At 39.2% G+C, this 26859-nt stretch overlaps 1 protein-coding gene across 2 annotated transcripts in view; it reads left to right on the plus strand.

The window, feature by feature from the left end:
• The window catches only part of KCNB2 (potassium voltage-gated channel subfamily B member 2), a 344982-nt gene that overhangs the window by 10867 nt on the left and 307256 nt on the right, over positions 1–26859 (plus strand). Inside the window, exon 2 of one of the 2 annotated variants that reach the window (XM_031441471.2) lies at positions 14758–15437. In XM_031441471.2, the coding sequence (XP_031297331.1) occupies positions 14859–15437 (579 nt within the window). In that variant the 5' untranslated portion in view covers positions 14758–14858. Of the gene's footprint in view, positions 1–14677; positions 15438–26859 lie in introns of those variants that run through there. The other variant, XM_064480876.1, reaches the window with a different exon arrangement.

A 26859-nucleotide genomic window follows, 5' to 3' on the forward strand; every position in this document is an offset into this window, starting at 1 on the left:
AGGTGGGGCAGGCAGGGTTAAAGGAGACCCAGCCCCATAGGCTCAAATGCTACAGTTTGGGGGGACTTAGAGTTTAGGAATGGGTCTGTCTTAGGTAGCTAGCCGGGGTCCAGATCACTTTAGACATAGGTGTGTGTTCTCTGGAAAGCTGTGTGATGGTCGCGCTGTCGTATCAGGTACTCAGGCACAGTGGGCAGGACCATTTCCTTGTACGTCACCAAATACCAACTCCTCTCTCTGGACTTTCACTAAAGCTTGCTAACTGGACTCTTAGCTTCCCTTCTTGTGCTTTCAATCCATTTGCCCTTTGCTTTTTTGATAAAAGGCAGATCTGATTGTATCACTGATGTCCTTAAAACCCTGAAACAATTTCCCATTTTTCTTCAGAGAAAGGCCTAAATCTTTAACTTGGGGGGTTGCCACATTCCGTCTTGATTTTCCAAAGCATCACCAGTGTAAAGCTGTTGTTCATAACAGGCTCTAGTCAGTCTGGCCCCTGCCCGCCAGTGTCATCTCAGGCACACTTGATCCTCGTTTGTTGCTATGATTTCTGGCTTTCTTTGAGTTCCCCCTCAGGTCCCTGGGATCACGTGCCAGGAGACCTGCACACGTCATTGTTCAGAATGCTCTCTCCGCCCACTTTCTGAGCTCTTACTCATGTCTCTCATCTCAGGTCAAAAGTCGTCGCTCAAAGGTGTCTCCTGGGGCTCCCAGAATCGGGCTGGGTCTCTCCAGTCTTACCTTTCTAGCACTCTTGTTTTCTCCTTTGCAGCACTTAACCCAATTCTGAGTTTTAATTGTGAGTAATTTACTTCTGAAGTGTCATTCCCCTGTGTGCGAACGTCAGCTCAGTAAAGGCAGGGACTGTCCTCCTTCACTGCTTTATCCAGGGGTTCCTCTGCAACTCCATGCACATAATTGATGCTCATTGTTTATTTGTTGATCCAATGAGTGCAGGAATGGATGGAGTTGGGACTGAAGTCAGGTTGTAGGTCACAAAACAACACCAAGAGTGCATTTGCCAAGAACTGCTGACCAGGATTGGGCATAGGAGGACCAGAGCAAGTTTGCCTGGTGATGAACTGCCAAGCCATGGCCCTGTGCTATTTTACACTCACACACTCTTCACGTTCTTCTTGATGAGGACCAAATGGTGCTAGAATGTGGGATGGAGGAGAGTTTATAAGTGGAGGTCCAGGGGCCATCACTGCTAAGAGTGGAGGCAGCTGATAAAATGACCAGACAGAACATGGTGCTTCCAATAGAATTTTTCTCTGTCCCCTATTTCAGAAAATACTCAGCCTCAAACTTTACAGGAAGGCTGTTTAGCCCAGTGCTTTCCAATAGAACTTGATGTGACGATGGGAAATTTCTATATCTGGGCTCTCTGATAGAGTAGCTACTAGCCACATAAGCTATTGACTTGAACATGACTCGTCGGACAGAGAAATTAAAATTAAAATAGACATATATGGTTGGTGGCTACCATATGAGACAGTGCAGACATGGACTATTATTAGCATGAATTACTTTAGGAAACCCTAAGTTTCAAAAGTAGTATGGCTTAAATTCTAGAAATATCCATTTACAACCAATGTTGTCCTCCAGTTCACCATATATAAACATGTCTGGAATCCAATGCCTGTTTTGACTCTAGTGAATATCTCCCAAGTTCCTAGTGAAGAGGTCTGAAAGCACCATGTCTGGTTTCTAACCATAGGAATTGTTTTTTATCGAAGGCATTTCTTTATGTGAACTGTACAAAATGTAAAATTCTACAAAGGTAGTCCATTATCTTTGTAAGTGTCTATGTAATATGACCTTGAAGGCTTTCCCACACTCACTCTTCCCAACCAGGATTTTTTTTTTCTTTTTTTGTTCCCTCTCCTTTTCTCTGCCTCTCCTTCCTCTGTTCTTAATTTCTTTTCTAACCTCTAAAATGACGGGCACAACACTATGTCCTTTAGCAAGTTCGTCTTCTTCTGCATATTGGTTTCTTTACTTTTGTGCTTGTTTACAAAAGCTGTCTTATCAGTTCAGATCATTAACAAAAACCAGCCAAAGGACAGTTCAGTTCATAGCCAAAAAAAAAAAAAAAAAAAAAACTGAAATGATAGCTCTTGACAGGCCAATTGATACATTTTTGGAGATTTATCAGATATAACAATTTCAGTATTTAGTCTGTAAAATATGTAAGGTGAAGCATTGTACTGTTTTTTTTCCACAGCTGTCATCTAGATAACATTGTGGTTGCTCTTAATCCTTTGAAAGTCCTCATGTGACTGGATCTCTTGAATTCTTGTCCAGCTTTTCACAAATGAAAAGCTTTCCAGTAAGCTCATACCAGACTGAGAAAGTGGAGATTTGAAGGAGAAATTATGAAACATAACAATAAAGTAACATTTGAAAAGAGATGGTCCATCTTTATCCCTTTTCCCTAGTCTGGATAGAACAAGTGTGTCTACAGACTTTCATGCTGAATGTCTCCAGTTCATAAAATCACAATTATTAATCAGACTATCATTAAATATTAACTTACTTTTGAGATAAATGTCATTTTAAATTTGGAATCCTAGTCTTTGCTAAATCTAAAGAGAGCTTTTGCATTCGGCTTTTTAGAAAGAATGCACATAGAAAGCTTAGAAGCTATTAAAAAGCTGCTTAAACTCGACTTCTGGTTTCATTCAGGCCCAGCATAATAAACACAGTTTGTAATCAGATGTATATGCAGTTAAAGTAGAACATTATAGTAAGGGCTTTAGCCTTTTTCTTTTCTTTTTTAAATCTAGGGCGCCATTTTCTTGCAGGCATTTTATAACATTTGGAACGTAGTGCTTGATGTGTAATACGTGCTCAGTAAATATTTGTTGAATGAATTAATTAAATGATTCATCAAATTCATTAATTCATAGAAGACCTCAGAGAGCTTTTAAAATCCCAAACGGTGGCCAAGGCTATCACTCCCATAAATGAAGATTGTATTCTATAGAGCCTCATGGCTTAAGACATTGTCCTCATTGGCTGGTGTTTTATAGCTCTCTCTTCCTTTACATCAACATGTTTAAATCAGGTAGGAAGCTTTAATTAGGTGCTAGATAAATATTTAAGTCCATGATACTATCTGAGCCTACAAAACATGCTAAAATCACAAATCCAAAATTTCCTGTAATACTTGTTGCAGTAATCGTTTGGGTTCCTTGAGATCAAGGGTTATTTTACCCACTTTCGTCCCCCTGCACTCAATACATACTAATAGCCAAGTAATGCCTTGTTTGGAAGGAAGGGAGGGAATGAGGGAGGAATAATGGATCTAAATCAGTGTATGTTATAGTTTATGATCTCTTTCCATTCTGACCATTACTGGAATAGTAGAAATTACAGATTTATGTTTTAGTCAGGAATCATTAATAATTAGGTTCACCTCATCAGGATTTATAGGTTTTACTGGGTATGAATTAGCTAAATGGCTCCTGCTTCACACTTTTCCTCTTTCATCACTCTAATCTCATGCTCACTTCTGGTGCCTGGAGGTAGTGGGATCTAGTGGGAAGAACATGGGTTCAGGAACCAGAGCCTTGGCTTCTAGCCCTGATGCTGAATGGACCCTTGGAAGGTCATTTAAATCCCCCATTGCTGCCCTTCCCAAATACTGTAAATTTTATATTTTTGACATTTAAAAAATATTTTAAAGCACCTCTCTTGACTGTAAATCTCAAATACAAAGACTAATAGCATTACTTTTGAAATCCATGTACTAAAATTTATATTTGGTTTTAAAGATTTAAAACTACAGAAACAGTTGCCAGCCTTACCATCTCTAGCCACAAGGAAATTATTACTTTAAATGTATTCTATACATGCCACATGTCTAGGCCAAGGGACAGACATAATGCTATAGGAATTATTTGAGGGTCGTTCTTTCTTTCTCTATTATGCTAAAAAGATCGCTCAGTGTTGGTCCCCTTTGTACATTTATTTATTGTTCTGAGGCATCTAGAAAGCTGCCATTCAAGGAAAATCCCCAGCACCTTAGAAGGTCAAGAACGTGGGCTTTGAGTTAAGATAACGCTGGGCTGGAACCCTAGAACCAGCACTCACTGGTTATGTTGTCTTAAGGCTACTTAGGTCATCCTTTCTGAACCTCACTTTCTTTATCTGTAAATGAAAGATAATAATACCTACCCCAGGGTGGACTGAGAATTAGTGAGAGTTATCCCTGGGAGAACTAAATGGAATAAGCCCAGTGGCTGCATAGGATAATCTCTCAACATATGGCAGGTGGTAACAGTGGTAATTATTAACCAAATTCACAGAGCAAATGAGATGTCCTCATTTGCAACTTTGGCTGCCCTTCAGATACAACTCCAAGAACATCCCTACCTTCTAGGAAATACAGTGTCTACTTATGGACATTTTAATCTTAAGCTGAAACAAAATCCAAATGGCAAATCTGAATTCCATAGCAATGGCTTATTTCACACTAACGTGTTCTTTTATTATATTCCCATCTACCTGAGGATTTCAAAGGTGAAAAAGAGTGTTTTAAATATCACCAACTCTAAAACCAATATGATTAGGTTTTTTTATTGAAGAAAAAAATAGTAACAGTAAAGAAGAACTGGAAAAAGCAGAATAAAATCCATAATTTCCCCATCCTTAAGCACACTACTCCTTTCAGTGAAAACAATGGCTGTCCTTTGTTTCCGAACATTTTCACCCTTGGCTCAAAGTCCCATTCCCTACTGCACTGCTACAACCATAATTTTTGTGATTTTTCCACACTATTTTTCACGTTATTTATTTCAAGACTGTATCATCTGGTACAAGTCACATGAACTCAGGGCTTCAGTCAGTCCATCTGTGGTCCCTAATTTTCACATTTTTATTTTAGAAAATGTTGATGGCATACGATGAGCTCATTTTTCCCCGTCAAATGCTTTGATGTTTTCTTATCAAATTGTGCTAAATTGTATTATTAGCCGTAAATTTAACATCCTAAGATTCAGAGATGCTAGCAGGTCATCTCGTCCATCTGCCTTACGTTCTTACCATTAATTATTTATTATACTTTGTAGCTCCCTAGCATTTTATACAACAGAGACACATGGTAGATTGAGAAAAGGGGCAGAGGCGAGGGGAGGAATATTTATAAAGTGCCATACACAGATGGATGCTTAATAAATGCTGTTTAATGATACTCACTGATGACATAGGTTGGAAAACATTACTCATAAGGGATCTGGAGATGGATGTTTGTAGTTCAGTGAACCTTTTCCCTTTTCTACTTAAGGCACAGGGGAAAAAATCAAGCATACAATTACTTGTGACATATTCTGCTTTTTTAAAATTAGTTCCATGAATGAAGGATACCACTGATTTGTTAGATACTGTTTTTCTTTTTCATGCTAGAATCTAGATACACTATGTTGAATATGCAGAGTCAGGAAAGAAGGAGAGGTACCTATAGATGTGGCTACACAGTGTCCTAAGATCTGCTTTGGGTGTGAAATACAGCCACCTATACATTGTGAGCTGAATACACTGAGAAATATTTCTGCCTTTTGCCCTAAGTGATTTTCCCAAGCCAAATACTGCTCTGCTTTATTTCCATTACTGTAGGGTCATTCCTTTGATTAAACTTTGCCCCCGTCTTATAGTCTTCACATCACAATACTTTATATTATTTAGAAAGAAAAGCTCATCTTTTGAAAAAATGTTGAGACTCACTAACCTTGACTCTTTTCTTTGTCCTTTTATTGGTAGAAATTCAGTGATGTTGGCTTTTCTGACTCAACTGTTTTTCCTAGGAGTGAGCGTAAGCTGAGAAATAGGAAATTCATTTTGGCCAAAATTTAAACTGAAGAAATTGACAATAGTGAACTTTTCTCCTGTTCTTCGTCTGCCCAGTGGAATATGTAAATGAGTTGTAGTCACACAGAAATCTCCTAGAACCGTGACATTTCAGGGATAGAAGGTACCTTGGAAGCAGTCTTGTCCATCTCTCAGCAGGGCAGGAGTTTCCCTTTTGCATACCTTATAGGTGGTCACCTGGGGTCCTTTGAACCTTACCAGGCCCAGGGGTGTTTTGAGGCAGTGTATTCCACTTGGGGGCAGCAATAATTATTAGAGAGTCTCATTTGTTTATCATGTGGCTCTTATTCTGAACCCAAGCCTTATGAAAGTAGGCCAATAAGGGCCAGCAGAACTTCTAAACAACTTGGAAATCACCGCAATAATCTGATATTGGGTGATGTTAACCAAAACATGTGACCACACACAAAAAAAGGATATTAGTGCTTTGAAATTCTTATTCATTCATTCTTTCTTTCTTGTAGTCCACAAACGTTTGTCAAGCACTTGCCTACCAAAGATGCAAATATGGATAAGAGCTGTTTATCATTTTTAAGGACTCACAGCCAAGGAGGTGTTTTCAATTAAAGCTCATGGCACCATTTCTCTGTTGTAGTTTTATAACCATTGTCATTAATTGCTTGTTGTGTTTGTTCATAGCATATTTATCTACCTTCACTAGAATGTGAGCTTCATGATGTCAGAGACTGCCCCTCAAACAGAGGAAAGGCTCATAAATGTTTGCTGAATGAATGGATAAGAGATTCCTTAAAAAAAAATTAAGAATAGACTTAAATATATGATCCAGCAATCCCACTCCAGGTATATACCCAGAGAAAACTAATTTGAAAAGACACATGCACCCCAGTGTTCATTGCAGCACTGTTTACAGTAGCCAAGACATGGAAGCAACCTAAATATCCATCCACAGATGACTGGATAAAGAAGCTGTGGCATATATACACAATGGAATACTACTTGGTCATTAAAAATGAAATGATGCCATTTACAGCAACTTGGATGGACCTGGAGATTATCATATTAAGTAAGTCAGACAGAGAAAGACAAATATATGATATCATTTCTATGTGGAATCTAAAACAATGATGCAGATCAACTCATCTACAAGTTCACTGAGAAAGAGACTCGTAGATGTAGAAAACAAAAGTTATGGTTACCAAAGGGGAAAGTGCAGGGGAGGGGTAAATTAGGAGTTTGGGATTAGCAGATACAAACTACTATATATAAAATAGATAAAAAATAAGGTCCTACTGTATAGCACAGGGAATTACATTCAATATCTTACAATAACCTGTAATGAAAACAAATATATATATGTATAACTGAATCGCTATGCTGAACACCAGAAACTAGCACAACATTGTAAATCAATTATACTTCACTTTAAAAAAAAATGGACACTAGGGCATCAGAGGCAAGGAAAGAACAATTCTGTGAAGGGCATCTCTCTTCAGAAGAACACAGTCAGGTTGCCTGACTGCAGCCATTACCCTCTAAGGAAACGAACAATGTGTAGGAGATAACACATTCAACTTAGTGTAGTTTGAATCCAATATTTTGACATGGGGGTAAGACAAAGCAAAGCTTTTGAAAACTTCGAGTAGAAAGTGAAAAGCAAAGAAAAGTGAGCTGGAGTGTAATGCAAAGAGACTTACATAGGCGTCTGCAGACCTGGGTTCTAGTCCAAGTTCAGCAGCTAACAGAGAGAGGTCAGCCAAGTCACGTGGCCTCATTGGACCTCAGTTTTGAAAGCTGTAAATAAGGAAATTGGACCAGAGCACATACACATTCCCTTCTGTCATGTTCTGTGATTCTAGTGTCCAAACAAAACATGGGGGTATCTACAGCATGACATCTGTTTGTCATAGAGACTAGTCTCAAATCAGACAGTATTTGAGCTCTTAATAAAAGCTTCATTGCCTACAGTATGTTAGTTTATGGAGAAATAAGGGACCAGAATGTAATCGAAAAGTATATTTTTACAATTAAACAGAGCTCAACAGAGAAACATCCTTTGTCAAGATTCTTACTGCCAGACATTCTAGACCAACCATTGCATGGTCTAAAATCTAATTTTATTAGAAGAAAACTAAAAAAGTGTTCGAATCCTATTCAAACTTCATGAATATTTTTTACTTGGTTCCATAGAGGCTAATTCTAACTTATGCCACGACATGGAGATTAGATATGAAATTTAAGCCAGTCACCCAAACAGAAGATTGTATCATCCACAGAGAACTGCAGGTAGTGACTGAAGTTTGTGATTTCTTTTATCAGGATATTACGGCGTGACCCAGCCTCATTTCTCATTCCTTTCAGTGGTGTCAATAGTTCCTCTGTTGACTTTTTTTATTTTTCTCATCACCTTTCATCTTTATATATCCCCTGCACACCACTGTGACTCTGGGAAGACGTCTGCAAGAGGAGACATTTAAAAGTACACATCTTGGGCGCCAATATAAAGGGCACTTTGACCATCATAATAGAAAAATCTTCTACCAGCTGAATGGCTTATATAAAAATTTGAGCTTTTTTATGTGTGTTTTGAAACAGACTGAAATTTCAAGCTATGACTATACCTTGCAGTTTATAAAAGGCCCCCGATGCATTATAGCATTAGTATTACATTTTTCAGAGTAGGGAAGTATTTTTCCTGAGTGATACCTTATAAAAGGCCATTTTTCTAAAGGCAAACCTAGTGGTTTACTCTCTAATTATAGCAGATGTATATATAGGAGCTAATTCTTTAAATAGTTCTCTTGTGATGAAGAAAATTCATATTCTGTGTCTAAATAAAATAGTTTATTTATAAATTTGGTTAGTCAGAGACATCAGTGATATGCAAAGATGCTCATATTACTTACTGCTTGTCTCTGCAACACAATGCTTCCTTTGACCACTGAAGGCAAAGCTTTTAGGATTTTGTTTGAGTGTATCTAAAAAAAGCATCGGTTATATCAAGGATAAAAGTTCCGGATTTTTTTTTAACTAAGGAGTAAATAGTTGCGCTAAAATCGAGGAACATATTGATATTAGCGGCCTCTGATAGCAGAAAAGAAATGCCATGTCCACCTTTCTGAGGGCAAGGACAGTGTTTCTGTTATTACTAGAACCTGTCATGTTCAAAAACAACAAACAGTATGAAATTCATTAGTATTTCTGGCCAGGTTCTAAAGTAATTCAGCAGTTTTATTGAATTTCTTAGAACAGCTGAAAGTTTCCAGGACCTGACTTTGCAATAGTACCAATCTGTCTTTCTCAAATAAATCTGATTTGTTTTTAACTTGCTATAAATTCATTGTTTTTCATTGGTAAGTTCTGGAGGTGCTTTTTCAAACTCCAGTGAGTGCTAATTTTTTTTTTAAGCACTGATTAAAAACATGCATTTACTACTTAATACTAGACACGAAAATTTAAGAAAATGCTGCAGAGCTGTATATACATAGAGTGATTTAGACTTAAAGGTCTCAGAACTGCGTGTTTACAAATGTGTGCTCAGCGGGTACCAGCAACACAGAAATGAAGTGTTAAACATCACTTAGGTCTTTAGAAAGATTTGCTTTTCATCTTCACGGAATCGCACATGGGGCTTATCCTGCCTTGCTGCACTAAGGAAGTGTCAAGTATATGATGTAACAGTAGTATTTTTGAGACTACAGTAAAAAAAAAAAAAAGAAAAAAAAATCCGCCCTGCCCCCACACCACCATTCCCCTGCCTCAGACCTGGAGTCTCAAGCTGTAATTATGATGCCATGATCAGAAAGTTGTGTTTTGTCAGGTTTGGCCCTGAACGGATGGCAGCATAATACCACACTGCTGGTAGGAGCCTGCAAACCGAGGCTTTGTGCAGCTGTGCAAACCGAGAATGTTTGTTGTTGTTTATTGTTTAAAGAGTTGCGTTCTTCCTCTAACAGACTAATGAAGGGATGTTTAGTACATTTGCATTGGTTGACTGATTGTTGCAAGCTTGACTCTCGATTGATCGAAGGAGATGAAATAAACTAACAGACTGCCGAAAGAAAAGATTTACTGAGATTCTGCCTTTGACATAAAAATGTGTGTTCGGTTTATAGCTATTTATGTATATAAATTCTACACGGTTGTAAAACATCTCCACAGCTGAAATATGGAATTACTACATTTTATATTAAACTTATATACTACACTGAATTACATGATTGATTCTTAGGGGGCAAAATTATTATGGTAGACATAATTTCACTTGTAAAAGTAAATGTGACAAAACATAGCCTCATATCCACTTTAATTAATAAAATTAAAAACATAAATTTTGCAGGCTCTCGAGAGTGGCAAAACACGGTTTCTAACCCAGAGGGAAACGACAGATTCACTGTTAGAAGTAAAATTAATATTGCAGAGAAGAACATAGATTAAAATGAAAAGTTAAAAACACTAAATAAAATGAAGGAAACTTTTTTGATGTTCTGAATGTAGTGTGTTTCAAGCTCTGATAAATCTTAAAGGGTCCTTGAAATAAAATATGAAAACCACCTTTTCCTAAGAAACTAGACATGAAAAAAATGTTTTCATGGACTCTGAAGTCATATGATATGCTTATTTCTATCTAAAGTGAAGATGGTGATTGGAAGGGGAGGATAGTAATGGCCAGAGAGGAAAAATATTAACCAAGTGCCATAGGAAACCAAAGAATTTTAGGCATGGAAATGCCATTGTTTGATATGTGAAGAAACTGAAGTCCAATCAAAAAGGTGAGGGGGTTGCACAAGTCCCACCCAACTGGACCCTGGGGTCGTGAGTCTCAGAGCAGAACCCCTTCTGCAATCCCATACCACCTCCCATAAGAAGCAGCTCAGTTTAGATGTTTTTCTCTTCTTCTGGAGAGAGACATGGCATTTTCAGCTGAGGAGGTTTTCTCCTTAAGGATGTAGAAAACTTCGTGAAGTATGTACAAGTTGGAAGATACATGGTTTGGTTTTGTGGTTGGTTAAGAGACACTGAGGATAGAAAGATCTAGGAGGCCAATGCCTTATCCATTTGAGATTTGCAAATGATAACCACTATATATAAAAATAGATTAAAAAAAACAAATTTCTTCAGTATAGCACAGGGAACTATATTCAATGTCTTATAATAACTTTTAATGAAAATGAATGTATATATATATATATGCATGACTGGGACATTATGCTGTACACCAGAAATTGACACATTATAACTGACTATACTTCAATTAAAAAAAAGAAAGATCGAGGGAACTGGATAGGAAGAGAGGGAGAGAAATGGAAGAGAGATGAGCAGCTTGTGGGGAAGTAAGATGGGAAATGGGAGAGAAAAACCACAGAGGAGGAGGTAGCAGGGAGCATGGCAGACGGGCAGGTAGACAGAAAGGCTCAGTGAGTTCCTAAGGGACTGCTGAGCAGGGCTTATGCTCTGCACTTGACCTGAATTTCAGGCTTACCAATGTGACCCCTTGTGTCCTACAACTATTTTGAAAGCCTGATGAGCTCTCTGAACACTAGTCACAGTTCTCTACCTGCTCAAGAACTCACCCCTTTGAGCCTGTACTCTACATCAGGTCACAAGTAGAACATTCTGCTCAGGGAGAATCAAAAATGTTTAACCACGGTAACAATAATCAGAGCAGATCATCTTAAAGTCTTCAGAAAATCAAAGCAACAGGCTACATTCTCTCATGATAAGTTTCTCTACCCATGCTTTGAAGAAAGGACATTGAATTTCAGGCTGTCTTTTATTGTGGGGTTTGTAATCAACACTGGATTTCTTATAATAGAAAGTTCTTGATTAGTAAAGAAGACACTTTGAAATTTAAGTCTTATGACCTCTCTTCACTTGAGACACATACTCTACATAAAGGAGGAATTCACTATAAGTCATGAGGATGGAATTATTTAAGATAAAAAGTGGCCTACAGGTGACTATGACAGAGCATTTATGCTTTTAGTAATGACTTTTACAAGAAAGCAAGCCACACTAAGCCACTGACCATAAACATGAGATGTTTGTATCCCTTTGAAGTTTGCTCTTACTCTTTCTGGAAAACTTCGTATCTGATACTAAAATCAGTTCAAAAACCATCTCTCTTCTTCACAGTAGTTGTAAGTCATTATATTCCAAAAAGAGTAAATTCATTTTTATTTTTATTTTTATTCAAATTAAAGATGTATTAGGTTTCCTGCTTATTATTCATGTGGGTTGTTCACATAATCTATACAGATTACTGAGATGTCATTGCGCCACAACCAAGTTATTTAATGGAGAACATTTAGATTCACCACTGAAATTGCCCATCTCTCATATTTTTAGATGTTTTGCCTGATCCTAATATTACTGTGCCCCACCTCTGTATGTGTGTGTGTGTGTGTATGCATGTGTGTGTACTCCATTCTCATTTGAATACAAAATTTGGACATGGGCATCAATGGTGTCAAAGATATGTGCTGTGTATAGGTACAGTGCTCAGTAGAGAAAAGTTGGGACCAACAATTCCTGTCCTTATAAGCTTATAATCCACTAGAGAGGACTGAATATATATGTGTGTATATATATAGAAAAAATTTTAAATGTTAGCATTTATTTAATAAACACCAGTACAGCTTTTACTCATAGTGTTCATTCAGTGATTGGAAGCTAAACATAAAGGAGAAATATGAGTTTCCTTATTGTATTTGGATATACCTCCCTGTAGTGAGCGCTTCACATAAACTATCTCATTTAATTGTCATAATACTGCCAATGAAGTTGATACTATTATTTTCATTTTGTAGATTAAGAAATTGAGGCTTAGGGAATTGAAATTACTTGGCCAATTATTGTAACTTCTTTATTAGAAAAATAGGCTTTTATTGTCATCTGCAATGAAAGTGTGTGTGTGTATACTTTAAATATTTCTTTAACTGTGGAGCTGAAAAAACTCCCAATTCAAATATATTTATTGGCCATATTTACAATACTTTTTATATAGTCCATCTCCAGTTTTTTCATAAATTTGACTTATTTTCACTTGAGAGGATACTTGGCTCCAGATGGAGAAATAAATTTAACTCACAGGAGTGGAGAAACCAGACACATGCAGAAATTGGTGTGGATCTTATAAAGAGAATTCTAATTATAAGGACCTCTTAAATCTAAAAGCTTTTCCCTTTGGTATAAGCAATTGACTGTGTGTGAAACATGATGTTTTACATTAAAAGTGGTGTTTTGGATGAATTGCTTGAAGCTCTATGGTTTTCTGCAAAAAACATTATAGGGGAAGATCAAGTAAGAAGATGCTTGCTGCTACAGATCAGAAGAATAGATCAACAAGAGGGAGTGCCAGGGCACTTGTGTCTTAAACAATTAGTACACAGGAGAAAACAGCTGTGGGGCAAAGAACACAAGTGCACACACACATTCTGACACACATGATGTGCACACAAACATGTATACATAACATGTACACATAGATGCATTTTAGTCAAGTGATTCAAATAACTCCTTTTATGCATTTTCTGGCCATATACATTAGCCCTACTAGATATTTTGTCAGCTGTCTTGTGGAAAACAAAGAATTGACAAATTATTTAACATTTATTAAACCCTCACAATATATAAGCACTGTGCTCAGTGATAAGACTATAACAGAGAAGATAGTCTTTGTCTTCAGGAACTCCCAGCATCCTTGGGAAAGGTTTTTTTGCAGTGGTCTGATAAAACAGAGGAGACATTCAGGGAGTTCATGATCCTAAAGGAGGTATATCATGGAGGGCTTTCTGGAGGAGGTGATGTCTGAGTTGAGTCTTGAAGAGCAAGGAGCCATTAGTCAAAAGGAAATGGGAAAGGTGGAGGCTCCTCCAGGACACAGCATGAAGAAAGGCCAGGAGCTTGAAACAGAAAGATATGTAGAGTCTGGGGTTGCTGGAATGAAGTGATGAGGGAGGGAGGAGAAGTGAGGATGGAGAGGTAGGCCAGATCTTGACTTCGTAGACTTTATGCTGCCCATAACAATGAGCCTTTGTAGGATTTAAAGCATGGTAAGGTCACCAGAGACCTCTTTCTGAAGCTCTGGACTAAAATATCCATATGCTGATCAATGCTTCCTAGACATCTTAAACTAAAATGGCTGCACCTTCAACCTGCCCCTGCCCAGCTGGTTACCAGTTCTTCTCAGGACCCTGAGGACCTTCTCCTGGTCTTCAGATTGAGAAGGACTGGAAACTGTCCTTCTAGTAGCTGTGCAGAGAACGGTTTTTATATAGACTAAACCAGAACTCAGGATCCAGTTTAAGATGTTACTGTAGAAATGTTGCAAGAGATTCTGAGAGTTTGAACCAGTTTCATGGTTCAGGGTAACAGGGACAGGGTAATGGGGACGGAGGGCTTAAGCAACATTTAGGAGGTACAGGTGGCTGAGACCTGGTGTTTATTTGGATGTGGACTGATGGACCAGGATTTCTCAGGGGTTTAGCTTGGGTGACTCATACTGGAGTGCAGTTTCTGGTCCTTCTCAATCTGAAGACCAGGAGAAGGTCCTCAGGTTCCTGAGAAGAACTAGGAACTAGCTGGGCAGGTTGGAGGTGCAGCCAGTTTAGTTTAAGATGTCTAGGAAGCATTGATCAGCATATGGATATTTTAGTCCAGAGCTTCAGAAAGAGGTCTCTGGTGACAAATTGGGGGGCTGTCAACCTATATGTATATAAAACGCAATACACAGCCTCTTCTGTGTAGTGCACTGTGTTGTCTTTTTCTCCTTATATCTTAAAGCAAAGATGTACGTCTCCACAAATACCCAGTAATTAATAGCATATCTCTTGGTTGTGCAGGAACAGCAGTGATCCCACGGAATAGGAAATGCTTTATTTAGGAAAAATGCAAGTAACCGAGGGGTGTGTTGTTCCTTTCTTCCAGGTGTGTCCGTGGAAATGCCGGCCACAGAGGGATATTGCTTGAGTTGACCTGGCGACCCCTTCCTTTGAGGACCCGGGCTCTGTGGCTCTGTTTGGTCCAAAATGGCCGAGAAGGCCCCCCCTGGCTTAAACAGGAAGACTTCAAGGTCGACGCTTTCTCTGCCACCAGAACCCGTGGACATTATTAGGAGCAAAACGTGCTCCCGGAGGGTGAAAATCAACGTGGGGGGCCTCAACCACGAGGTCCTGTGGCGAACGTTGGACCGGCTGCCCAGGACCCGCCTGGGGAAGCTCCGGGACTGTAACACGCACGAGAGCCTCCTGGAGGTGTGCGATGACTACAATCTGAGCGAGAACGAGTATTTCTTTGATCGGCATCCCGGAGCCTTCACCTCCATTTTAAACTTCTACCGGACAGGGAAGCTCCACATGATGGAAGAAATGTGCGCGCTGTCTTTCGGCCAAGAGCTTGATTACTGGGGGATTGATGAGATCTACTTAGAGTCCTGCTGCCAAGCCAGGTATCATCAAAAGAAAGAGCAGATGAACGAAGAGCTGCGGCGCGAGGCAGAGACCATGCGGGAGCGGGAGGGAGAAGAGTTCGATAACACCTGCTGCCCCGAGAAGAGGAAGAAGCTCTGGGACCTGCTGGAGAAACCCAACTCGTCCGTGGCTGCAAAGGTATGAAAAGCAGAGCGTTGCTTTCCCGCGCGTGGTCAGAAAAGGCCATAGGTGTATCCTAGAGAGTGTGGTGGTCATCACAGAGGGTGTTTTGGTAAGAGAGCACAGTGCGGTCATGCAATGAGACATCCTTTCCAGGATCGTACTGAGTCAGATTTAGTCTTCCTGTTACAGCCTGCGATGGCATTGCTCTTTCCTAAATGGTATTATTATGTAGGAACAGGTCTGGGCAACAGCATCAGAGAGTTCTGGCGACCCTGGTGTTGTGTGATGTTGGTGACTTGGAGATTAAGGAGCCAGGACAAGCTCAGATGTGTCAGGCATGGAGTCTTGCAGAAAGGCCTGGGCTCCATCCTGCATGAAAACTCGGTGTGGTCTTTGAAAGTGGAGGAGGTGCCTCCTGGTTCTCTAGAGGTGCAGGGAGAGACTGGACTGTGGACCCATGTGTCTCGGTGGGCTGGGGGCCCCACACACAAGGAAGGAGCTGCCTTTTTAAGCAGTGTAAGCAGTGAATCACTGTCCAGAGTGCGTCCAGTTACCTCCCCTTGGGAGGTCTATTTCTTTCGGCGTATACTTTTATCCACCACCCAGGTAGTACTATATCTCAGAGGTCATAAAGTGTTGGCGGGAAATGAAGGTTTATTCATATTTTTCCATTGTGCCTGCATATATCTAAATCTCAGAGTAATATTTTTTGCCACTAATTTCAGTATTTAATTCACCTGGATGACTCTGTTTATCTACTTTTATTTAGAGCTTTGAGGGTTAGCACAAACTGATTCTCATCTCGTATGTTTGGTTCCTTATTTCAATATGAACTATAAGTAAAAAGCCAAAAGAGTCTGGTTTAGCTACAGAAGCACAGTACTGATGTTTCATGCATATTAGATGAAAATGCAACATGGAATAGAGACGAGAAGAGTGTCTTAGCCCATGAATTCTTATGATTATTTACCATTTTTTCAATTATCTTTTCTTATAAATAGTAAAGATGACAGAAATATAATTGACTGTGCCTTTTGACTGGAAATTAAAATTCTCTGTGATAGTCTACAACATATAAATAATGTAAATAACCAGCGAATGCAGTGATCATAAAACTGCTTCTTGCCCTGATTGATATTTCTAGTTTGCATCTTTTGACTTCTACAGGCATTTTACTTTCCGGCCAGGATGTGGAACTAAATGAAATAAAATGTTACTTCTGCTGTACTTAGTGAAATAATGCACGTTTTGTGACAAATGGAAGATTTCAGCCAGGTCTTTTTGTAGTTATGAGTAATTTGTTTGCTTTTGTTTTATCTGTAAGAAAGAGCTGTGCTACATTTGTGGGTTTTGGTGAGAAAGGTTACTGCTCTTTCCAAGATCAAGTGTTTAAGTTACACATTCGAGTTACTACTAAAAATATGGAGTGAATTTTGAAGCTGAATAAGATAAACTCTGGATTTAGGGAAGTTTTTGCAGTGTCAGATGAACTCTTTCAAGCTTTTAGGCAATTTAGGAATAAATCGTTGTTTCCCCAGATATTCCAGAGGAAGTTAGCCAAATATGTAAAAATAAGCAGCTAAGTTAAAGAAAATTTGAAAGGTTACTGTGGTTTATTTGCTGATAACGACATTACTAACACACATCTAAAATTAAGTACTGTTATAGAAAAAGTTTTAATATATACCTATTTTTTTTCTGAAGGATTTCTGGTAAGGATGGCATAAGGTCATAAACTCATTTCCCAGATAAGGGAGTTCATTTAATCTTTAAATTTTAGACATAGTAGCGCCCTCTTGATGTCCAAGGTGATGTTGATAATGGCTTATTATAATATACCATTATATACCCCCATACATCAGACAGATTATTTAAACGTGCTTCAGATTACGTACATACAGATATCTACTGACAAACTATACCCGGCAGTGAAGGACGTTGGTTTGGAAATTTTTATGTAGTTATAAATAATAAATTTGGTTCCAAATTATTAATCAGGATAAGTGAATCCTTGCTACCCTAAGTAGAGTCTCTGCTAAATTTTCATAAAGGATTTGTGTTTGTTTGTTTGTTTAAATGTCTGCATTTCCCCTCTCTGTTTGAATGGTGAAATATTATGCAAATTCCTTACATTTGATTATAGGGTAGTTAAGTGAAAGTGTTGTTCATTTGTCTAAGGTTTGGAGCCTTTTAAAACCAGCTCTGTATGATACTTATATAAACCACCACCTTGCCTGTGCTCTTCTCAAGTCATGTAACTTGTTATTTTTCCAGGATCATTATTGGTGAGGGGAGTGCTAATGCTGTGTGTGTGTGTGTGTGTGAATATGTGTAAATAGTATTTTTACAACTTTCATTTTTTCATTACAAAATGAAGAAATTCATTTTATCCAAGCTGCAGCGGGGTGACACTCTGGCCCTCACTGTGCTGTGGGTGTCAGGATCCTGCTTTTCCTAGCAAGCTCCCGTGTAGGGCGGCTTGGAATCTATGCGTCCTTTCCTAACTTGCTTTGGAGATAACTTATCTCTGGAGGAGAATGTCTGTTTACCTTGCCTTTTCAGTTAGTGATTATTCAGCAATAATTGGTAATGAGTCAAATGTATAAAAATTGTTCTCTGTGCACTATGCACATTCGAGTAGACATGTAGAAAGACAATCCTTTCTCTCCAGAAATTAAAAAAAAAATAGACTCTTAGCTTAAGCAGGGATTTCATATCCTTGAAAATACTTGTTTTTTCTCTTTTGGTTTTTCTGTGTTTTATAATTTATAATATTTCTTTAATAAAGTATAAATGTGATGGGATTTCATGCCAAATTCCTAGCGTGGCAGGAAAAATTTGATCTTTTCTATCAAATATTCTACAGTGGGTTAAAACATCTATTCATTGACATGGAATAAATACCCAATAGTCAGTTAAGGAATAATTGTTCAGCCCATGTGCATCCACTGTAATATGTAAAATTACTGCAAGGCCCACCAATCTGTCATCCTATCCTTGGGTGTAACCCTGACACACCCAGTAGCAATTCAGCTCTTGTAGAACATGCTTCTTGGTGTCACTTCTACTAATTGAACTTTCTAGTGTATTAGGAACTAAAAAAATGCCAAATAGAGTTTAAAAGTGTGGTGTATTTAAAATGTCTATATTTAACAAATTAACGTTTTTACAATACACAGAATACCATGAACTATAATGGTACTTTTCACAAAATACCAAGAGGACTAGTAGACATTGGTGGTTTTCTGGGGTGTGGGGTGACCTAGTAATGGGACCTGAGTGTATATCTGTATGATGGACTGTGTTTTCTCTCAGTTCCGTCGGTGTATCTGGTGACTGTATATTTTCCCTCATATAGAGATAATGTACCAAGTTTAAACTGGAGGCTATTTATGAATGTGGGGCCCGGCCAAATGGGCCCAGGGTAGTGGGGCGTGGCTGGGACTGAGCTCCGGGGTTACCACATCTTAGAATTGCTAGCTCTGGGATGCCTTTCATAGGAACATGCAAGGGGAGGGGATGGGCTTAATTGGCTGCCAGTTTCCTGGGCAGTGATTTCGAGTTAGACTTGATCCTGTACCTCTTCCAGCCCAGGGCAATTTAGTCAGCTTCTGGATTGGAAACATTTTTCTCTTTTCTTTGGCTTCTTCCCAAAGGAACTGAAGTGGCTTTTCCCCTTTACACACTGCACAGAGACTTGGGTCTCAGAAGTGTTTGAAAGCCTTTAAGGGAAAGGGGTCCTAAGGCATGAGGTCTTAGCAGCCTTGGGGGTGAAGAATCACCAGGAGGGAGCACAGCCCACCTGAGAGCTGAGTGGGGCTCAGGCTGAACGGCGCCCTCACTCGGATATCTGAAGAAGGTCAAGAGCGAAGGATGTCAGCGGGTCTTTAGGCAGACCCAGCAGGGAATGGCTGGGCCCTGAGCTGAGCTCAGCCCAGCAGGTGGGTGAATCTGGTGTGCCCAACAGCGCCGGCGACTGGCCAATCTCAGGTGTCAGGTCAGGAAACAAGACTGCAAGCAGCTCTCATTTGATAAGGACAATATAAGGCAAGGTCTGCAGAAGGACGTGTCTGTTCATCTGACCCAGTACAGAGAGAGCCACCTGTTGGGCAGGGTCCAGGGTCAATGGGCCACTGTTTTATTATCTGCTGCCCTCTCTTCAGGTCCCCATTTATCCTCAGCTGTCACTTATTTAAGAGGCATATTTTCCCCATTGTCTTCTCCTCCCCCACCCCCCATTTTCTCTGTTTCTCTTTTGTGCTCCAGAAAGGGAGAGGATGATTGACCAGAGAATCATTAACTTTTTCCATGGCTGACCTCCTAAGGAGAAAAATGAAGCTAAATTTAAATTCTCCCTAAAGAGAGAAACTGCTTACAAAGGAATCAGATTTTGTCAGGGAGAGTGGAGCTGGAAGGGCCACAAACTATTGTAACATCTGAGATTTTTGTCACCCCTCCCCATAAGAACCAACGTTCTCCTCTTGACAATGACATTGAACATGTGTAGAAATGGAGGGAAGGGGATGACAGTGTTTCCTGCCTACTCCACCCACTCACATGGTCACCATCGCAGGCAAGACAGGGCACAGCACTCAGAGGAAGCCTGGGAAGGGGCGGGAGACCTCAGTCACATCCTCGGATCAAGAGGGAGCTGTGGTGGTCCTGACGTTCACAGTCTGTCCCTGGAGCTCCAGGGGCAAGGTTGGAGGTTTCCCAGGGGATGGTGCCTGTTTGTTGCCCTTTGACAATAACCTTGAGAACTACACTCTCTCTTCTAACTGAATTATTTGAGTGTGGGCCTTTCCAGCCATGGAAATAGTAAAAAGAAAATAAATCCAAATAAAACAAAACTCCTGTGTACTCATCAAGGGGAAAAGAATGCTTAACATTCTTATTCTATTTATAGTATATGGATCAGTTATTCTCAGGCTTTGAATGAAAAAAAGAAAGGTATGAGAACAGAGCCATAAATGATTTCCTTTTAGTCCAAGAACAGAACTTTCACATTGTGTGTATATCTGTGCACCACACATACATAGTGTATATGTGTGCATATAGTCTGTGTATACGTATAGTCAAGTGAACAATTCTGTCCATGCAAAACTCTCAGTTTCACTTTCTGATGCCTCTCATAGTGATTAACATTAACACTGGCCATTAAGACCCCAAGAAAACAGATGCAGTGTGAGCACACACGGCGGCCTTCCTGCATCGGGGCCCCTCTGTGGACGGAACTCCCGTTCCTCCCTGGGATCGCGCGTGGCCTAGCGAGCATGCCAGTCGTGCTGCTTCTGGGCCGAATGTTTGCTGTTTTCCCTTCTTGCGCTTTCCTTTCTGCATCCCAGCGGCACAGAGTAGGTTTTTGTGCTTTTCTGATAGCAGGGCGTGAGGGCTCAGAAGTGCTCACAGAAGATAGTTTAATAGGACTTGGCTGGTCCGTGGAGGGTTGACGTAGAGATAGGTTTTCTTTTTTTTATACGTAACCCGTGCAGACTAACAGGTTGAGAGCCCCAAAGCAATTAGGGATAAGAGAATAAAACAGATAAGATAGAAAACAGCACTGGGTTTTCATTAAAATGCCTCAGATGTTCCATTGTTTGCTTCCAGTGATCCTATTTCTAAATCTGTGCTTCTCTGCTTTCCCTGAAAAGCTGCCCTGAAAATGCACCACTTTGCTCTCTTGGCCTCACTTGATCATAGAGAGAAGGAGGAGAAAGGAGGAGGAAACTGATACAAAGTCCACATCCCAGGTCCTTTTTCCTAGGGTGCCATAAGTCTTGATTTTGCTGCGAATACCCCCAGTGAATGCCTTTTGTCCTAGTCTAATTATTAATAACATCTCCTTTCACTCTTAAAAAGTGTTCCCCTTTGGACCATAAACTATATGATCACCTTACATGTGAATATTTTTTAAAAGAAATTATCCCAGAATGATGTACTTTTCATTTCCTCTTTGCTTCTTGGTTACATCTGAAGAGGGCCAGTCTTAATTTTCAAGCAATTTTTTCATCTCTTTTGAAAAATCATTGGTTTCCATTAATATTACTAGACAATGTTCAGATCCCTTTCAAGCTTGATTTTTAAACCTCAATAAGTAATTATCATCTTCAAAGTATAAAAAAAGAAAACTAAGGACTTCTTTCCACATCATCTAATGTTATCACAAAACAGAATACGTTGACAGTATTTAAATATTCTGGTTTTGAAAATCCATGTTTTCATTTTTAACAGATTTGTTTTCTTTGTTTCAAGTGAGTGACTTTATAGTGACTATTGGACTATTTTAGGTGAGCATAAGTATTATGAAGGAACGGTCACAATATTGAATACTCTCCAGTTTGGAAGGAGCTAGAAGGGTTTGAATAAATGTTTTAGATTAAGTGTTCTTATCTGAGCTTAATTCCCATTTTAAAAAAAGCAGCAGCAAAACAAATACTTTCCAAATGCTAAGAGTTTATAAGAAAATTCCCATGTGCATATGCCTTGACCTCACATAGCTTGCCCATAGTATTAACTTTTAAGCATGTATGTTGTCTGGTGGAACTTTGCCCTGAAAGATTCGTCTAATAATTGTGTGAAAGTACAGTCTTGTAACTGCTTTGATTCCTCAAGGAGATGGTTAGTCATTGCCTCACCCATATTTATTTATATTATTACTATGTAACTTTTCCCCAGCATGTTAGAGACTATCCAGGTCATCCTGATGACTTTTAATTAGCCCTGTGATGTGGTACAGATACAACTGCCTAGTTGGTTACATTGGAACTGAACATGGGAAGATGCTATTTTGAATGTCACTGTTCTTTTCCCTTTTATTAGCCATTATATTTGACAGGAGTATTTGTTGTATACAATGAAATGAAATAATCTCTTTCCAAAGAACTTGTTAAGATAGTTTATTATGGAATGTGAAATTAGCCAATTTTTATTGAATATTAAATATTGCATACAAAATATAAAATATTTATGGAATATTAAACATTGCCTACATTGAATCATCAGAAATAAAAAGCCTTGAACAGTCCATTTATTTTTAACTCCTCTGCACTTCCACCTTATTCCACAAAAGAGGCAGCTTGCTAGAAATATGTACACTAAAAGTTCAAATAAAATAACCAAAAAAGAATTAAGAGCAAAGAAAAAGAACTAAGAGAAATAAATTTTAAATTGTCACAGTAATGCTAGGGAATGCTTCATTTTCTGCAAAATGTTTTGCATAATTTAATTTAAAAAATGACAGTCTTGCAGTTTAATAATAGAGTTGACAATTAATAAACAAAATTTGTGCTCATGATTAGAAAAATGTACCTGTCTATTCTTAGAGGACCTGGTTTACTGACCAGACCAGGGTAAGAGCCATTCTTAACACAAAGACTCTGTGTGTATGCTCATGTGAATTGACCATTCTGATTGAGAAGAAAAATATTTTCAAAATAATTAACAAAGTTGATTCTAGAAGAATTACTGGAATAAAAATACCCTTTTGATCAAAACATGATTACACAGGGAAAAATAAACCCAGCTGCCAATGTACAATCCATGAACTAACCATAGATTACAATAGATGTTTTAATTTTGGCATTGATTTAGCATTGGTGGTTTTATTCTGTTTCAGAATAATCCCCAGAGTTCCATGACATCCAATAATCTGTAGTGTGGGGAGGCCTAAGTCTGAATTCTGTATAATGTAAGGTTGGTCTGTAGTAGCTAGTGACTTTGATAGTGAGCTTAGCTGGCCACTTGAGACTGTTGGCCTCACCCAATCTGGTGGTTTTCTCTGATTGTCATACAATTCTCAATAATTGTTCCTGTATTTTATAGTGGAGATCATGGTATCAGAGAGATTCACACAGGACACATCCTTTATTTAAAATATCCTACTTAGGTATTCCAAGAGTGATAGACGCTGTTTAAGGCAAAAGTCAACCTGGAAATTATTCTTGCCCACTAATATTCTGGGTGGTCGCTAAAACCCTTCCTACCTCAGCAGTGGAGCAGAGAAGGGTAAAGAAGTTCCCAGGTCGTGGCAGCCAGCATGTTCCACGTAGCATGTGGGCATCTGAGGCAAGCTGCACTTCCTGTATCTCCAACGCTGTAGTTGGTGATAACTTTATAGTTTACAGTTGGCACTTTGAAGGACTTCAGGAGACCGAGACTTCTCTGCAATTGCTCTGTCAGCCTTGATACACAGACCTAACCAATCTAGAATAAAGCAGCTAGATGTGGACCAGAAACAAATGGAGAAGTACGGTAACAGGCAGTGGAAAAGTGGGAGAGGACGATGTTTGCTCTCGTCCCTCTAGAACTTTCCCAGGAGGCACTAAAAGCTAACATCAGAACTCTATCAGACTCTGCACCAATGTATTATTTATTTATGTCTGTATACATCTATGTTGAAGTTAATGCCTTAGCTAATGCAGAAAATGAGTGGATTTTTTTTCCCTTTTAAGTCATCCCCTTTCATGTCTTCATAAAGCTTTCAATGAAAGAACTCTGGATATTACTAAGGACGGGTACCTGAAGTAGATAGATCCATCTGCTGTTTGTGGTCAAGTTTCTGTGTCTAGGGTGGGCAAACCAGGTAGCAGCAGCCTTCACCAAGTGGCACCTGAATTTAGAGAGAGAGAGAGAGAGAGAGAGAGAGAAATTGCTCATATACACTTCCACTTCTCCATTAGAGCTATTATGTTATAAAAACCCACCTGCACAAAAACGCAGTGAACTTCAACCTGTATTTGGTAATTTACGATAGATGCAACTTTGTCATCCAAATAAGACAGCTCATTCAGAATATAAATTTTTATGATAACCTGATCGGGCATGAAGTTCATGAAAAATGTTCTAGTGGTCCAAGAATAGCAAGAAGAAGTGTTTTCATTAGTCTCCAGGATTTTGTTTTAGGATGGTAGAGGTCATTGCCACCCTGGATTTCACGCTTTTAGTTATGTCTTGTTGAGTCACTCTTGACACAACCACAAGTGTCAAATGCTACTTTATATAGCTTCTCAAGCCTACGCCACAGCAGTGCCAAGGACGGCCAAGTAATCCCGGTGCAGCTCTGAAGGGAGTTGCCTAATTGGAGCATCCTTCACTGCAGCCAACCTCAGGATATTTGCATATGAATGAAAGAACTTCCAACCTTCTAATCATTGTTTTATTTTGAATTAATATAAAACCTAGAGTGCAATTTTGGATATTGACATGCGGCTGTCTTATCTGGTGTCATCTAAGTGAAACCCACAACCAAATGTGTTTTTCAAATTAGAATTTTTTAAACATTCATAGTTTAGTTTCCATCTTAGAGGTACATGTGTCTCTGGCAACATTTTGTGTAGGACTGTCGAACTTGTACATTGGTGTCCAAACATGTTGTTTCAGCCAGAATTTTGGTTGAATTAGAAAATAAATCACTGCCACTATGTATGAAGTATAGCAACTGATTTGTCCGGTGATAAATTAGACGTATATCATTAATACAATGGAAAATTTCACATTGGGAAACTAGCAAAGGCCGTGTATAGTATCTTTACGGTAAGCACCCCTATTCCATTTTAGTGCAGTTCTTAGTTTAGCGGCAGAAAAACATTAGTAGGCAATCTTGTTTTTTAAGAGGTGATAATTTGCTGTACTACAGATGGAATGAACTGCATATGCAATGAAAGAAAGCATGAAGTAGTGGGCTAGAATCTAGGATAACGTGAATTTGCTCTTCCATATTTCCTATGTGAAAAAGCTAGCACATTTTATTATATTTAAGTGAATTCTGCAGGTGTGAAAATTATTGTATTATATAAGTAAAGTAATTGCATTATGAGTAATATTAAAATTCAAAGCAAAGATCTGTTTTAAGCACTGATCTTCATTTTTCAAACTCTTGCTCGTGAGCCATTATAAATATTTTAAATTGCAGGGAGTGTTTATAAAGTACTAATCACATGCACTTTTTTTCCCCAAAGTTTTTATAATTAGATTATGCATGAGGTAGCTTAAAGGGGAGCAAACTGTTTTTGATAGGCATCTTTTAACCATATATCAGGTACATTTATGTGCTCGAAAAGAGAAATGTTCTATTACAGTTGGAAACATCGTTTTGGGTTCTGTGTTTACCTGTCTCTGTTAAGTTATCCGACAAATGCCAAAGTATTGAACTTTTCTACCCTGCTGCCCTTTGAGGCATACACCCAAATGGGGGTCTGAAGATCAGAGGACAGTCTCTGCTGTTTATCAGACATTCTGTGAGAAAAAGTCCTCCAGGGCGCCAGGTTGCCACCAGTGGGTACTTTGAAAACATCCAAACTCCTTTCTAATTGCAGTGCAGCCCAAAGGAAGAAATGTCCTTATTGCTTCCTTGCAGCTTTTACTTCCTCTCTGTCTGAGGAGGCTCACCTTGCCCCGCTCCCCTTTCTACATCACTCCTTCTTGGCTCCTTCACCTGGCTCAGCCCTTCCACAGGAACAGAAAAGAAACCCCGTCCTCCTGCCCACACCACATACAGCCCCGCCGGTCCCCTCCAGAGTCCTCCTCATCACCGGCTGTATTGGTGACACTATCCAAACCATTGATTTTTCCATGTAATTTCCTTGCCTCCAGTTGGATTTCACATTTGTCTTTGCCTGGCTCTAAGTCTTTTCACAAGGTGATATCTACCAGATTTCAATGAAATTGGATGTAGCAGAGTCCAGAATAGAGAAGGTAGAGAAACCTAAAACATCCAGGCTTCATTTTGCCTTTATAAACAGGTGTTTGTGTTCCTTTATCCTCCAGCATCAGAGTCTGAGAGTAGGCAGACTTTTTTCTTCTCAACTCTTTAAAAGCACTATCGAAATCATCCTTTTCCTCTTTGTTTGAGAGAATCTGATTCCTCATCACCCCCCATGCCCTCTCCTAACCCATGAGCTCTGCGTGCACAGATCCAAGGTGGTTTTTCTTCCCACTTCCTCACGATAGTTGTCCCTCTCCCCAGAGCCTTCTGTTTGGAGGAGAAATTTAACTCTGGGGGAAGAGATGGTGGCTTGTTGATACCTGATACAGTAACAGATGCTTTTCATGAAGCTATCTTAGATTCTGTTTTGAAAGTCCTCTGTGAGGTCTAGCTAGAACATCCTGACGTCATCTGTGTTCTTGCAACGCTTAACTCTGTCTCTTACTCTGAGCCAGTTCTTTTCTAACAATACCGCTTCCTTCACAACCTGAAAAAGAATCAACCTTGTTCCCTGAAGTCCAAAGTCACGAAGTAGAAGCCACATTTTCTCATCCTTTCAGTAATTAGGATGACCTTTGTGTAACAGCAGGAAGGAAAGAATTTATACTGGGTGCCCGCTGTGTGTCAGACCCTGAACTTGGGGATTTTTCATGTTGACCATTTACAACAGGCTTCCAACAGAATGGATACAAATCCCAACATGCCACTTAGCGAGGGATGACAGACAGGAATTTG

Source organism: Camelus dromedarius, chromosome 30 (assembly GCF_036321535.1).
Source record: "Camelus dromedarius isolate mCamDro1 chromosome 30, mCamDro1.pat, whole genome shotgun sequence".
NCBI classification, from domain to species: Eukaryota; Metazoa; Chordata; class Mammalia; order Artiodactyla; family Camelidae; genus Camelus; species Camelus dromedarius.